We start from the raw sequence: 16,324 nt of genomic DNA, 5'->3' as shown, positions 1-16,324 counted from the left end.
ACAACGTGAAATCCAAAACAAAATGTCGGACTGGAGTGGCAGATCTTAAGAAAACTAATGGTGACAAAACTTCTTCAGACAAAGAAAAGGCGGACGTGCTGAATGAGTTCTTTCAGAGTGTATTTACCCAAGAAGCAACAGACAATATTCCACCTCCCCCCCACTATGTCTTTGGTAGTGAAGTCCACAACTTTGAGATCACAGTAGCAAAGGTCAAGAAACTGCTCTCTGGTTTGAAGACAGATAAGGCACAAGGCCCGGATGGTATCAACCCATGTGTCTTGGCTAAAACAGCTGAGTCTTTAGCATATCCGGTTGCAAGACTATTCAGACTGTCGTTGGAGAACAGTGAGATTCCAGAAGACTGGCGACAAGCTTATGTGACACCGATTTTCAAGAAAGGTAGTCGAACAGAGCCTAGTAACTATCGTCCGGTCAGCTTGACATGCATCTTATGCAAAGCTATGGAAACCCTTGTCAGAGAGGCAGTAAATGATCACCTGAGGTCAAACAATCTCATCTGTGAGAATCAGCATGGGTTTGTGCAAGGGAGGTCATGTGTGACCCATCTTCTTGAGGCATTGGATGATTGGACAAAGATTCTAGATGAAGGAGGCAGTGTTGACATAGTTTACATGGACTTCATGAAGGCATTCGACACTGTTCCACATGCAAGACTGATCGCGAAGGTTGAAGCGCATGGAATTCATGGTAACGTCCTTAACTGGATACGCAACTTTCTAGCGGACAGGCATCAGCAAGTGATTGTGAACGGTACACACTCAGACAAAGCGCCAGTCACCAGTGGAATCCCCCAGGGAAGTGTATTGGGCCCTCTGCTCTTCACCCTGTACATAAACGACTTGCCTAGCCAAGTCACCAGCTCTGTGAAGTTGTTTGCTGACGACACCAAGCTATATACACGTACTGACGTGCCCTCAGGACCTGTTGTCATGCAGGAAGATCTGGACAAGCTACAAGAGTGGTCTGACAACTGGCTCCTCAAGTTCCACCCAAAGAAGTGTAGTGTCCTTAAGCTAGGCAAACAACACACAGAGACCAGCTATCACATGAAAGGGAGATCCGAAAGTGGTGAGGAGGTTAGCATCACTCTAGAAGAAAGCGAAACGGAGAAAGACCTTGGTGTACTTGTAGACAATCGCCTGAGTTTCAAGGGACATGTTGCACAAGCAACTGCGAAGGCAAACAAAACCTTAGGCATCATCAGGAGATCGTTTGAGCATCTGGATAGGGAGGTGTTTGTACAACTCTACAAGAGTCTTGTCAGGCCAATCCTTGAATATGGGCATTCAGTATGGCAGCCACAGCAGAAACTGCTGTGCAAGGAAATAGAGGACGTACAGAGAAGGGCTACCAAACTGATATCGGCTCTCAGTGAGAAAACTTACCCAGAACGACTTGCTGTACTCAAACTACCGAGTCTCGAACACAGGCGTCTCCGAGGTGACATGATCGACCTCTACAAGTATATGCATGGGATCTACGACACAGGCAACCCGAATTTCCAGCTGACCGAAACCAAAGACACTAGGGGAAACAGCCTCAAGTTGTACAAACCATTTTGTAGGCTGAACGTTCGGAGCTGCTTCTTCGCAGAAAGGGTGATTCCTCACTGGAACAGTCTGCCAGAAACAGTTGTGACAGCACCATCAGTGAACAGTTTCAAAGGAAGGCTGGACAATTTCTGGGCAGACAGACCAGAGAAATTCTCGCCAACGTGCTACCAATAACCGCCCGCGCATGCCACCAACAAAAGTGTTATTGGAGTACTATTCGACAGGATCGATGAACAGGCCTAAGGCCTTAAACATCGCAAGTTCAAGTTCAAGTTCAAGTTCAAGAATACACCACTAAACAGTTCCGCGGCCATTGCGACAGTGCGCATGCGCAGCATTTTTTTCGAGTAAACAACGCGTCGTGCTAGCTTCTCAGCAACTTGAAACATGTGCGATTTGAGCGAGATTTCCATCCAGAAGGTGCGACTGTGGAGCACTGAAGCATCGAAAACCTTGTCGTGTGTACGGAAAACGAGTGTGGAAGGTGCACACGAGGAACTTGTAGCTAGGTAAGTTTTATTTCTTTCGTTATTTACTCTTTGCAATGATGCGATGTGTTGTTCATTCCCAAGACCGGTTTTCCGCCCTGAAAGTTGTAACACTAACAGTAACTTAGTAATTGCTCTCTCTTCAGATACGCTTAACTTTTCAGTTGATTAAAGTCAAAAACTTGAATAAGTGCCGTTGATCTGTCCACGGAATCTAACTTACTATGAAGCATAACTATATTCCGATTCGTGATGCATAGGCTACATGTTGCGATAGTGTATGCAAAAGTTTTCCATTTTCAATCTGACGTGTGGGTAAGATAAGAAACAACAAACATGCATACTAAGTTGCCACTGCCAGTTTGTATAGCTGCTAAGCTTACCTCAGGCTGAGTCAGTGAGTATTTTGTACGTTTACATACAAAATGGTGATTAGGGGGAAAAAGAATGCCTTCCACAGGTGCGAAAAACTGTGATTTGATCTCAAGGCCTTTTTGTTTTAGAGCTTTTCCTGCTTTGGAACTTGGGAGATGGGATTCCTGTCGACCGTGAAGCAGAAAATGCAGAGAGGGTGCTTCTTCGGGAGTACAAGCAGAAGTTGTATGTGAAAGGGGTGCTTTATCCTGATCCATTCATCATCACAACTGGATTGAAAGGCAGCAAGATGGGCGATTCCTGTGGCCAAGCGTCTTCATCGCCGGCTGCCTGTGAGTGTGAGCTCGACCTCATGCATCGCCTCGTCAACGAGTTTTAAGGAGGAAAGGCTTACAGGTAGGAAACCTCTCTACTTTTTTAAATAAGTTATATTTGCACTTTACTTTTGAAAAAGAGAATGGTTCAAGTTGAATTGCAAGATGGCAGTGCAGCCTAACAACATTTTGGTTTCAGTGAACAGGGAATGTGTCAAAATCTGAAAAACCAGCATACTAGTATTAATACACACTAAAATTATGCCTGTCGCTGTCATATGTACATATAATTTTTGAAAAGTGCAGTGATACTGATAGTGATACAGTTAATCAGCAATGACTGAACCGACTTTCTAAATTCAGGGATGATCATCTGACTAATGGCCAGGGGCGAGTACAAAAAATCCGCTGTGCTAGTTAAAACCGCTTGGCAACTCGCCTGGTTGGCTAGTGAAAATTCTCGTCAAATGCAACACTTCTGGTTGTATACTCTAGTTTCAAAACGTTATATAAACAATGCAGTTATAGCAACTGTGGTTTGTACCCGGCAAGCAATTCTTTTTGGTGGACTGGACTTTCTTGAAATGACTCACCTGTCTGGCAAGTTAAGATTTTGAGATCTGGCCATCCCTGCAACTGTCTTAATTTTGCAATGCTCTTCATGCAAGTTGCACTCAAATTTGTGAGCAATTTGTTATGTACAACTTGGTAAATTGTCCTAAATGATGCTTTAGTAAAAGTTGTTGTCTCCTTTCTCTTTCTCATATTGATTATTTTCTTTTTTTCTCCCTTTTGGCAGTGTTTTGACCATATGCAACAGGCTGCAAGTCATTTTGGAGGAGGAAGCCCCCGATTGCATCTTTGTCAAAACCAGAAAGAGACTTCTACCTGTCTCCAAGAGTCAGCCATCACAACCACCTGTTACCCAGAGCCAGCCATCACAACCTCCTGTTCCCAAAGTAATCCAATCCTGTTGCCCGTTTTGATACAGGCAGCAACAGGATGCACTTAGGAGGAGGAACTAGTAGAAGTAGGGAAAGCGGTATTAACAAAACAGCTTTTTCCTCTTAACTATGAAACCACACAGATAAACAAGGAGAGCAACCTTTCCACAAAGTAAACAATCCTGACGACTCTAATAATTTCAACAATTTGTCAACTCATGTAAAAGCTTTGCCAGATCCAGGCATTAAGCTCTCCTCGTTACACATGTAATGGGCAGAGCAACATTGTTGAACAGCTGCTTCGTTTCTGTAAGTTTTCAGCCTGAAAGGTAGTAGGGTGAGTCGCATCTAAAATATAAATGTTTGTCTTGTCAAAACCTATGTAAATTTTCCTACATTTTAAGACTCCCTCTTTTTCTGTAGTGGATTTTTTTTTATCAGATTATTGTTTGGAGTTCTGAAAAGGAAGGCTCCTGTGTACACCATTATAGATATGACTTTTACTGTACTACATGTGTGTTTTTGGTTTATAAATATATAAAACTAGATATCTTTCTTCCCAATATGTTCACATTGCCAAGTGGATGAAGTCATCAGATTTGATCTGCTGCTAGTGATAACGTTTATCAATATCAACATAAGTAAAGTTTTTTGAGCTGACTGTATTGTGTGCATTTTGTTTGCAAGTGCTGATATGTTTGACTTTGTGCTGTAATGCTTTGTCTTGTCTCTCATTCTCCCTTTCAAAGTACGAGAACTCAGATTTTGTTCTGACACACTCATTGCATCATACAAACATCAATAAAGACACACACAGAAAGTGAGCCAAACAAACATTTTTCCTCAGAACATGTTATGGTATGCACAGGGGACATGAAAATTATGGAGAGAAGACTGTGCGCAGGAAGAAGAGAGAAACATTCAAACAAATGAAAACAAACCAGTAAATTGTTTAAGGTTGCTCTTGGCCACTCTGGTGACATGTACTTTATTCTACCTATATTAGCGAAACCGATAGGCTAGATCCTGAAGGTCTAATCCTCGTCTCTGTTGCATAAACAACATCTCATCTATACTATAACGTTTAGGGTCAATACTCATTGGTTGATCGCTAAAAATTCTTGTCTTTTTAGAATTTTTGACTTTTTCCTGCCATCTTCTTGTTGCAAAGGGTGACACTAAAACCATGAATTAATTGTAAGAGACTGGTCGTGGCTATACCAGTGCAATATGATATGTTCTGCGAGAAATCAGATTTCTGAATAACCATGGATATTTCCTGTCTGCGTTCTTTTTCTTAGCCATGTTTGCAATCTGTAGTTTGAACATCAGTCTATTGTTCTCCTTAGTCAGCTTAATCATTGCAATAAGATTGCGCATAACGGGTATGCATTAAGTTGGCATCTGCTTATACAAAAAAAACTATCAACAAATAAGCAAAAACAAGAGCACCCAGAAATGTTTCTGTTGTGAATGGATCTTGTTCAGGGCTAGAGTCACACTTTTCTGGCAATCAACTAGCTGCACCATTCCTCTCCCTTGATGATCCTTGGGCCTGGCACGTCTCAAACTGGAATTCCAGATCTCGCATTGCCCATTTTCTTCTGTCTAGCCGGTGCTCTGGTCGGGGTATGTCTATCAGCACTCTTGCTGTCTGAAACATTGCCAAACAGGGTTCATTCTGTCAGTATTTATGGTAGTATTACATCTTCATGCAGGGTTCTCCACATATGTTGTCCGTTTGGGTTCAATGCCCCCAACTTCAACTTATAAAGGTGGTCATTTGGACCCACTGTAGTCATTTTCAGTGCAATACATAGCTCCCCCTGTGAATTCCCCGGTACACTTGTTTTTGTTCCTTTGGCTTCTATGGAGAGCTCTCCTAATGTTGATCAAATCGCACTCTGGAAACAAACCACCCACATAAAACTTAGCTTGGCTTCCCACATTCATAAGCCTCATATATATTGATATTCATTCTTGTTCACATTTCAAAACACACGAACAGACGAAAAGTCAAGTAAATCACTCAAGCTGTAAGGCACAAACACATCATAGTGATACTAGGAACAGCATGTGTGAACAAATACATTCAACACCTTCCCATCTTCTTTACTGCGTACACACACAAAATATAACAAGAAAGTTATTTAAAAAAAAAACTTACTCTGTGTTGAAATCCAGGGTATCCCAAGTTTTGTGTTGGGAAAGAGTTCTCTGCAGTTGGTGTGCCATCAAGAAAGTGTTGAGAACAAACCCTTGCAGGTGAAAAAAAAGCTTGTGCTGGGTTCTTCTTGTGTGTTGGATGCGGATGCAAGCTGTTGAAAACAGACAGATGCATATCAGATTTAACAATTTATGGCTCTACAAAGCAATTTTTTATTGCTTTTTAATCACAGCCATGCTCTAACAACATGAAGTAAAACAAAAAAACAAGAAACGGAAACACACTGACACAGAAAGTGAGCCACATTTTTTGATCTCATGCACGGCAGATTCAAACAAGTATTTCATGCAATGCCGGTGTGCAGTTTTTGAACGTTCAAAGCTGTATAAATGCAGGTCTAGCTAAACGGTTTTGTAATCATGCTATGGAATTTGCAGAAAAAAACAATAAATCGCATGAATGTCAGGCAATAAAATAAGTTGATCAAGAACTGTTACAGTGTTGCGCTTACCTGAACGGTGGTTGGCATGAACAGCACAGACTCGTGTGGAACCTGGTGAATTTTGCAAAGTTTAGCTTTCCATTTTGAAGACGGTAGCTTCCGTTGTCACAATCAATCATCGGGCAGTGACATGCCATTGTTAAAATCGATAATCGCTGAATTTACATCGACAAAACAACAAAATAAACACAAGTGTCTGACTCGTCAGTCGCAGAACATACGCAAAGCTGTGTTGCAGACGATTTGTTTCCTCGAAAAAATGACGCGGCCAATGAGAGGCGTCTGTGCGGTCACGTGATTTTCCTTCTTTGTTCCATGTAAACGTCGGAACTGTTTAGTGGTGTATTCACGCACGAAATGTTTGAGTTTTAGGATTCAGCTGTAACTATATTTGACGCTAATTAGTTAAACCCACTTGCTATGTTTCTTTGTACTACTGCACCAAATTCATTCATGTCCCAGTTATCCATATGTACGGATTCTGGTTTAGGTCATTCTCATAATGGATGCTAATCTTCCGGTGTGACGATTTCATCTTTCCCCTATGTACATCTTTCGATCCCGGTTCTCTGCGCATGCGCGAACAAGATCAGAAATCTCACCACGTGTATACACGAGTTCAGTTTTCTGCCTTGGTTATATTTCGATGCCGGTGTCACTGCGCATGCGTGAACAAAATAAAGAAATCTCACCTGGTAACATGTCTTAAACTTGTTTTCCGAGCACACATGGAGCTGCTCGCGTTTTAAGAGACAACTACGTTTGCCATTTACAGTTTAAATTGCTATTTTACTGACTATAGTGTCCGGATTTGGTGAAATTGAGCGTCTTATGATTGAAAAACTCGTCCGACATCGGACCTCTCTGATATCGGACAAATCTAGGATCTTTCACATGACTAACCGAGAAGTAGTGGAGCAGTTTTCTCAGTACTTAGGTGAACTCGAATTAAATTAACAAATACGTTCACAACAGTCCAAGACATTATTATATTATTTAATTTTGAGATGTACAGCCTCAGTTTAAAGTTTGTTGATCTTTTCCAACACATTGGCTTGATTTAGTGTTTTTTAAGAAAGCATAGAGCACAGATCTGTATCAGTATGGTCAGGGACCTATATTAGGTCTATGGTATGATTTACTTTATATTTAAAGCTGTCATCATATTAACGACCCCCCCCCCCCCCCCCCATCTCCACATACACTCACACACAGACACACTGTGTTTTTGTTAAAAGAAAAATTAGGGTCGTCAAGTTGGCATTTATAATTTTTATTTTATATAAAGTCGAGTGTGACTGTTTTGTGTTATTAGTGCAAACTTTGTTCCCTGGAAGAGTAACCCTTCTTGTAAAGTCTGTGAAATTGAGTGTTGTCATTTTTTACTTCGTATTTTTCGGGAGGTTTCATTTTAGGTTCTAGGCTTGGGATAAAAAGAATTGGTTTGAATTTGGCCACATGGAATTTTTGTCTTGGTCTCAACATTTATACATGACTGTATTATGTATAAGAGCCTATATGAACAACAAAAACTGGTTCAATGTAAAATCTTAGGTCGTGTCCCTCCTTTATCTTTCTCCCAATTAACAGCTATTTCAATTATCAAGCAGTCCTGAACCTGTTTTTTCTGTTCTTTGTTGTTTATGTAACTAAACATACTATATTTGTTATAGACCGAGGACAAAACATTTGTCTTGTAAATGTGTTTGAGAATGTTCCAAAATACATAAATTGTGCCAATAAATTAACTTTTCAGGATTTGGGTATCCAGTTTTGGAGCATTAGCAGTCTGCTGTTATGGACTTTTGTATGTCTTGATTTCGATTGAGATGCAGTTGGATTGATGCCAATGTAAAACGACATTCAAAGCGGATAGTATATGATACTAGTAATATTTATTTGGTTGTGGAGTAATGATGGTCGATATGATACATACATTTGTGTTAAACCTTGGTGTATTTCATCAACATCATATGTTAACCTTCATCAAAATGGTCTTCATTTATTCTGCCTTATTGAAGGTTAACATTTCCAGTACGAGACAAAGAAGGATCCAGGTGCAATGTTTGATCTGCTTGTTGTAATTTCATGTTCATATTTAATAAATATATGATTACCAACTCCAATCATGACACTTTTTCACATTTAAAATGGTTTTTTTGGGTGTCATTGTATAAAACGCTTGTTTGTCTGTGTAGTGTGGATTACAAGGATGCCATTAAACTGATAAGCAAAAGGTTCAGAGGACAGCAGCCACCTTCCCAATGACCTGTGTATATTCCTTTGATAGTGCATGCAGCTGAAATAATAATCTGTACATTAATTTGAGACCTTGTATGGGAAGGGAGTGTGAATGGGTCTATCTCATGAATAAAATATGAGTAATATACCTGTACAAATAAACGATAGAGAGAGGGATTAGTCGCATAAGGCGAAAATACAACATTAAGTAAGCTGTCGTATTCACAGAATGAAACTGTATGCACTGCATTTTTTTCACCAAGACCGTATACTCAGCCTTGTCAGTCCACCGCTCGTGGCAAAGGCAGTAAAATTGACTAGCCAGAACAGCACTGAGCGGATAAGCACGCTTTTCTGTATCCCTGTTCTTTTTAACTTTCTGAGCTTGTTTTTAATTCAAATATATCATCTATTTATATGTTTTTTGAATCAGGAACCGACAAGGAATGAGATGAAATTATTTTTAAATTGATTCCAAAATATTTGTGCAGCAGGATAAGCATGTTTTTTGTAACCCTGTTCTTTTTTCTTTTTTTTTAAACTTTTTGAGCTTGTTTTTAATTCAAATATATCATATCTATTTATATGTTTTTGGAATCGGGAACCGACAAGGAATGAGATGAAATCATATTTAAATTTATTCTAAAATATTTATGGATCGTTTAATAAAAAAATTAATTTTAATTACAATTTTCAGATTTTTAATTTCCAACCTCATTATTTTGCCAAAATGTCCATCTATATGATTAAAAAATGAGGGCGTGACAGTGCTGCCTCAAAAAGACAGACATGGTGTCATCAAAGACATTTATCGACAAAATAAAAAAAAAACCGTCTGAGGATATCATACCCAGGAACTCTCATGTAAAATTGTATGAAGATTGGTCCAGTAGTTTCCTCTGAATTGCTCTACACACACACACACACACACACACACACACACACACACCAAGACCCTCGTTACGATTCCCTGTCTATGTTAAAACATTACCACCTCCGGGACAACCGGTGCCTGTAAGCAGGATGTGTTGGAACTGTCAAAACTTGACTAAAAGATAAACGCACAGATAAAGTAAAACAAAGGCAGAATTTCTTTGGAGACATTACCAACATGACTCGTATATTGTAAAACATCATTTCTATATCACAAGCAAAAAGTATGTAACACCATTTCCTTTTGCCCTAACTTCATTTTGAGTGTTGACATGACGAACAAATGCTCATACATCTCACCTGTAATTCCAATCATAAAAATATGATCCGATTGTACATCACATGTATTAAGTTTTTAATAAAATGGACAGTGAACACCATAACCAGAATTGCCAACCCTTGGGTGCAATAATTTATAGCCTATGAGGACACATTGGTTGAAATCACAAGCAATCATGAATGTCAACCAATCCAACTTCCTGGTTGGTAATTGTTTTAAACTCATCAGCCCAGGATTCAGAGAAAGGGCAAACTGTTGCTTGCTTGTGGTTATTTGTTAGTGTGAAGCAATTTTACGCTTGGCATAACAATATGTTTCCTAAAACTTAGGCTGCAACGCTGAAAGTGTAACAGTTGGCATCTCTTCATCACTCTGCTTAACTTTACGAACTCTGAGCAACTATCACATTTGTTCACAGCCACACACAGACACTCTACGAGACACACACTCAACATGCTGTTGTGTCCATGGGTTTTCCAGCAGGAAATTGACAACATTCCAGACACATGCAAATAAAAATAGGTAGGGTAGGGTATTACACAAAATCCTGACAAACACCAATATCACCTTAGTCCACTGCAATTCGTAATGATCACAAACATAACCTTGTTTGTGCAGAAGGGTTTTACACAAATATTGTGTGCATTTTACACAAAATCCTGACAAACAAAAGGCTAAGAGGGCTGTCATACAGGCGACTCAGTCGTTGCGATTCAGTCGTCGCGATTCAGTCTTTGGCCGATCGAACATCACATCGTAGGCCATGACCCGTCACACTATGAACGATTGACGAACGATAACTCCACGCGAGCGGGGCGGAAGTGCCGTGTCACGGCAAATGTGCTTTGCGAGAGCAGACGCTAAATGTTTGAACGTCGCTCTACCTTTCTGAAAAATTCCTTTCAGCATTACGCCTTTGCAAGAAATAAAGTTCCCAGACAGTTGCAATTAATGTTTTCCGACAGCTGTTCACGCCTAAAACGTCTCCTTTATATCTGAGTAAAAAACTGTTCTTCCAAAAAGTTTTGAATCGACGAAGAGACGCTGTACGCCACTGTCCGCCATTATTTTACGTCACGACGTCAAGGCCGCAGCAACGCGTTCTGATTGGCTCTGTTGGCTCTGCCCCTGCGATTGACCGACGACTGGATCGCAGGAATAGAACATGTTCTAAACCTCAAAGCTACGAGGGAATCGCATGAGACTGAGTCGCAGACTTGTCGTAGCTGTTTTCTACGACTGAGTCGGCTGTGTGACAGGGTAAATCACGCGACTCAGTCGCATGTGTGACAGCCCTCTAACACAAATATCACCATTGTGCTCCGCAATTTGTTATTACCACCAAAACTATTGTCTTGCACACACACACACAGCCAATGATAAAACAAGAAGGGCAAAGCCCAGACGACTCACATGCTTGACCTTGACATGACCTTGACCTTCAGGGTCAAGGTCAAATAACTAAACCTAGCAATGACATCATACACTAAGAACTGCTTTACACATTTTTCCTACCAAAATACATGTGACCTTGACCCAAGGTCAAGGTCATCCAAGATCATGCAACACAAAGCTGTTAATTCAAGACATAGGAAGTACAATGGTGCTTATTGGCTCTTTCTACCATGAGATATGGTCACTTTTAGTGGTTCACTACCTTATTTTGGTCACATTTCATAAGGGTCAAAGTGACCTTGACCTTGATCATATGTGACCAAATGTGTCTCATGATGAAAGCATAACATGTGCCCCACATAATTTTTAAGTTTGAAACAGTTATCTTCCATAGTTCAGGGTCAAGGTCACTTCAAAATATGTATACAATCCAACTTTGAAGAGCTCCTGTGACCTTGACCTTGAAGCAAGGTAAACCAAACTGGTATCAAAAGATGGGGCTTACTTTGCCCTATATATCATATATAGGTGAGGTATTCAATCTCAAAAACTTCAGAGAAAATGGGAAAAATAGCTGTTTTTTTAGACAACATTTATGGCCCCTGCGACCTTGACCTTGAAGCAAGGTCAAGATGCTATGTATGTTTTTTGGGGGCCTTGTCATCATACACCATCTTGCCAAATTTGGTACTGATAGACTGAATAGTGTCCAAGAAATATCCAACGTTAAAGTTTTCCGGACGGACGGACGACTCGTGTGAGTACATAGACTCACTTTTGCTTCGCATCTGAGTCAAAAATGGCCTTTTCAACTATATTTGTCTCATCTGCCATCTTTATATGGCCAAGAATCTGTCAAGGTGTCTAAAAAAAAGTGTAACAATGTTTAGACTTTTCTAAAAACCTTTTCAATTTCTCAGTGTACACTACATTGGGGTGTGCACGTTAAAGATCCCACGATTGACAAAAGGGTCTTTCCTGGCAAAATTGTATAGGCATAGATAAAAATGTCCATCAAATACCCGTGGGACTTGGAATAAAGTAAAAAAATTCCATCTCACACGGCATTAAGTCTCAGGAAACATGAATACACGCATGCAGGGAAAAAAATATATGGGTAGCGCCGTATGTATGGCAGCTCGCTTTCCCCGGGGAGAAAGCAGCCCGAATTTCCATGATGAGGGTAACCTCACTGGACTGTAAATCTTATCCAATCCAATCCAATCCAATGAATAAACATCTCGGTACTCCTGTCTTTCAATTGCAGCATTTGATTTTCCAGTCAAGTGTCCAAATTATTAAATATTTGCAGATAAAGCACAAATAATTGTATGTTACATTTATCAATCAATCAATATGAGGCTTATATCGCGCGTATTCCGTGGGTACAGTTCTAATCGCAGGGATTTTTTATTTTTATTTTTAATTTTTATGCAATTTATATCGCGCACATATTCAAGGCGCAGGGATTTATTTACACTATAATATAATTTGAAGGTACTGTCATTTTCTTAGATTCAGCTTTAATCATCTGTTTCACTATCCAATGGCTGAATGTAGTAGAGTTGATCTGTACTAAGCAACACTTAAAAATAGTTGCTCGTACCTCAATATAAGCAAAATCATTTATTTGTTTGCTTAACGCCCAGCCGACCACGAAGGGCCATATCAGGGCAGTGCTGCTTTGACATATAACGTGCGCCACACACAAGAGAGAAGTCGCAGCACAGACTTCAAGTCTCACCCAGTCACATTATTCTGACACCGGACCAACCAGTCCTAGCACTAACCCCATAATGCCAGACGCCAGGCGGAGCAGCCATTAGATTGCCAATAGAAAGGTTTCCGCCAGTTATCTCTCTTTGAGGTTTTGGGTGCTTACAGAGTACCGTGCCCCTTGCGGGTGCATCAAACATGGCGACAAGTGATGCGACAGAAGGAATTTGTGCTACAAACTTTGCTACTTTTGACGTACCTAGATTAAAAAGGTATCTTCAAGAGAGAGGAATTACGATAACTGGATACACGAAGAACAGCTTGATCCAGTTGGCAAAGTGTGCGGAACAACTGCAAGTGCCCACCGACCACAATAACCAGAACGTGTGTGTGCAAGGTGAGGTGCGGTTTTCCCGTTGAGGATCCTTTCTCATTGACTTTTGCAAACAATTTTGTTCATGCGCCAAAGATTGGACTTTTTGACATCTTCGGCTTTCTCATAGAGCGGAAGAATGACTTTGACCGGCATTCTACGAAGGCCTACAAGACATTCACAAAGGTCACAAAGCAGGGTCAAGCTGATAGCTTCGGGACGACCACTTGATCCACAGTCTACACAGGATTCATTTTGTATTCGGCTTTGGAATCGGGTGCAAAGTGACTCGAATAGATCTCTGTGTGTACTTCAAGTCAACTTTTTATTCTCCATACACACAGTGCACTTTGCCAGTCACCTGAAGAACACATGATTTCGTGCAGTCCCACTACTAAAAGGGACGAAGTACGCCCCCAGAAAATGTCCCGCCAAAAGGGGAATAACCGGAATCGAGGTCACAAGCAGGGTCAAGGGGAAGGTCGGCTGGGCGGACAGGAGACTATTTTAAAGTCTTAGGTATGACCCTGCCGGGGTTCGAACCCACGACCTCCCGATCACGGGGCAGACGCCTTACCACTAGGCAAATCGTGCCGAAAATCATTTATCCGTTACTTTTTACCAAAGTTCAGAATCAAGGATACATTTCAACATTTATCTATTTACACTGTTTTCAAAACATGAAATTCTCTATGGAAGTGCAGAAAAGGTTCCAGTTAATTGTTATGTCATTTGTTTTTCAAACTTTAACCTCTAAGTCAAATCATCTTGTTATAATTACGTAATTTGAAAAAGCATGGTCACCCGTGTAATAATTATGATCAAATCTTTTTAACTCTATTTGTGTCTGCAGTTTCCTGAGTTACAAACAATAAATCATAACAAATCCTTTTCACGATATAATAGTCAGGTGGGTACTCCACTACGATACGAAATGTTCGTTTTACCCATGAAGTGTATGTTACTTAACACCAAACTGTAAGTTCAAGGTACTGAATTGACATTCAATGGGCTATGATCATCTTAGTAAAATGGTATTTCTAACTGTTTGTTCTAAGCTCCCTGTTTGAAGTCAAAATAATGGGTATTAATGATTGTGCCTTTTGGGTTGTGTGTACATCTTTACACTAAAGGATGGTGTAAAGTAACATACAGAAGGCTCTGAACATCTGCAGGTCCATTTGATGGGTAATTTCTCCTTTATTTAGCTCATAACCCTGGAACAGATTGTTAGGTGATGTTTTTAGCATTATTATGTGCTGTAAAAAACACCAACCCAAGGTGATGTATGTTACATTTACACCTGAATGTCCCAACAGTGGCCCTTCTGAGGTAAATGTTGTCATTCAGTGTGCTTGTTTTCATGTTGAAATGAAGGTATAGTCGCACTTGTTCTTAAGCACTAACAAGTTATCTTCTGTCTCTCAAACAAATCCATTGTCATTTTCAAGTAATCTCTGTATGTAGGTTTCAGTTACACCCTAACCAGTAGGCCTCACTTAAGCTGAAGGGGTCTATGACTACCAAAAGAGTGAGTAGGTGGAGTTCCTGTAGAAAGTATATCAGCACTTAATCTTGCGCCTAGGGCATGGCTGCCGTAAACCGATTTTAGTTACCTTCGTTACTCCCCCCCTTCCAAAATGGCGGTTCAACAGGAAAATAAGTCAGAATTCCTGAATTCGCATGAGACATTCAGCCAAGCTAAGATGCTTTGGCGAGAACGTCGTATAATTCCAATTCTATCGATGTCGCTGAGCATCAAGTGACTTTCAGCAGCGAGATCAGCGAAATTCTACAGGAACTCCACCCAGTGGGATTCCCTGTATACAGGAAATCTCCCTGCAGAAACTCTACCTGCAGTGAATCCAGTCTTTTGGTCGACTTAAGTTACTCTACAAGCCAACAGGTGCAGGCACTATGAATCCTGTGACCACAACCACTAAGCATTCACCCGACATGAACCTAACCATGTTTCTGCTGCTGTTTCCCTAGGCTTTCTTTCTTTCTTTCTTTATTTGGTGTTTAACGTCGTTTTCAACCGTTCAAGGTTATATCGCGACGATTCCCTAGGCTACTAGTACTACTTTTTAGTTGGAGCAGACCGCGAACCCCATACAAGGTCAAAACAGCAAAATAAAATGAACATTGAAATTTAGATTTTAGTTAACTATTTTATCATTCCCCTTCACTTATACAAAGAAATCCAAAAACATGCCCCGTACATACACAACAAAGCATTAGCAACCACAGATGTGGTCAGTAAGTTATCAATTGACACTATACAAAGCACAAAAAAGACACAAAATCCAGCCATTAGCAATAAAACAACATGAAAAGGCTCCAGGCTGCTGCACTGGAAATGGAAAGCGCAGCAATTGCAGCCGACACAGACCCTGAAACATAGCAAATACATGATTAGACACAGTTCTATGGCATTTTTAATGTTTTTATGCACCAGCAATGATAAGAAAAAGCAGGGAAACTTTAAGTAAAGAACCTGTTATAAAATTGGAGCTAACCGATACATGAAGGAAACTACATGGGCTACCTGTTTGATACCATTTTACATCAGTAGTTTTCTTTTAAACATTGAATTGCGAGCGTAAGCGAGCCCTTCATCACACACAAAAAAACAACTTATGTAATACAATATCACACTGAAGGCCATGCAGTATTCTGTTTATCCCACATTCTGTGCCAACTCTTCCATAGCACTGGAATTTTAGTTGTGTTTTTGAGTTAATAAGTCATATTTCGGCTCAGCAATCCCTAATTAGGTTTGTCATTCAGTTCGTCATTCAGAAAACTCTTCATTGTCAATGTCAGAAAAATCTCAAATCACGGTCACCATTTTGTTGCAAAAGTATGCATAGCTGACCCATATGTGCAAAAGTGGTATAGTCATGAATTCTTTTTGACAAATGTAGGATAAAGTGCATTTCCATATGAAATAAAAAGGCCTCAAACTATCACACCAGACTTGCAAGCACAGGATCTACAGCTGACACAGAACCTGTAA

At 40.3% G+C, this 16,324-nt stretch overlaps 1 protein-coding gene and 1 long non-coding RNA gene across 2 annotated transcripts; one reads left to right on the top strand and one right to left on the bottom strand.

Annotated features, from left to right (window-relative positions):
- The first annotated feature begins 1,905 nt into the window (after positions 1 to 1,905).
- Positions 1,906 to 3,898, top strand: LOC138956249 (uncharacterized). Its single transcript, XR_011452563.1, has 3 exons — positions 1,906 to 2,086; positions 2,569 to 2,836; positions 3,554 to 3,898. It is a non-coding gene; the product is annotated as an uncharacterized lncRNA (long non-coding RNA).
- Positions 3,899 to 4,495: 597 nt separating this feature from the next.
- On the bottom strand, positions 4,496 to 6,710 carry LOC138956248 (uncharacterized). Its single transcript, XM_070327654.1, has 3 exons — positions 6,377 to 6,710; positions 5,866 to 6,016; positions 4,496 to 5,352 (listed from the first exon to the last, which is right to left on the bottom strand). The coding sequence occupies exons 1-3, from the start codon at positions 6,502 to 6,504 to the stop codon at positions 5,212 to 5,214; spliced, it is 420 nt and encodes a 139-aa protein (XP_070183755.1). The 5' UTR covers positions 6,505 to 6,710; the 3' UTR covers positions 4,496 to 5,211.
- Between the last annotated feature and the right edge of the window lie 9,614 nt (positions 6,711 to 16,324).

Source organism: Littorina saxatilis, unplaced genomic scaffold (assembly GCF_037325665.1).
Source record: "Littorina saxatilis isolate snail1 unplaced genomic scaffold, US_GU_Lsax_2.0 scaffold_954, whole genome shotgun sequence".
Lineage (NCBI taxonomy): Eukaryota > Metazoa > Mollusca > Gastropoda > Littorinimorpha > Littorinidae > Littorina > Littorina saxatilis.
This window is presented reverse-complemented; position numbering and strand designations above follow the sequence as displayed.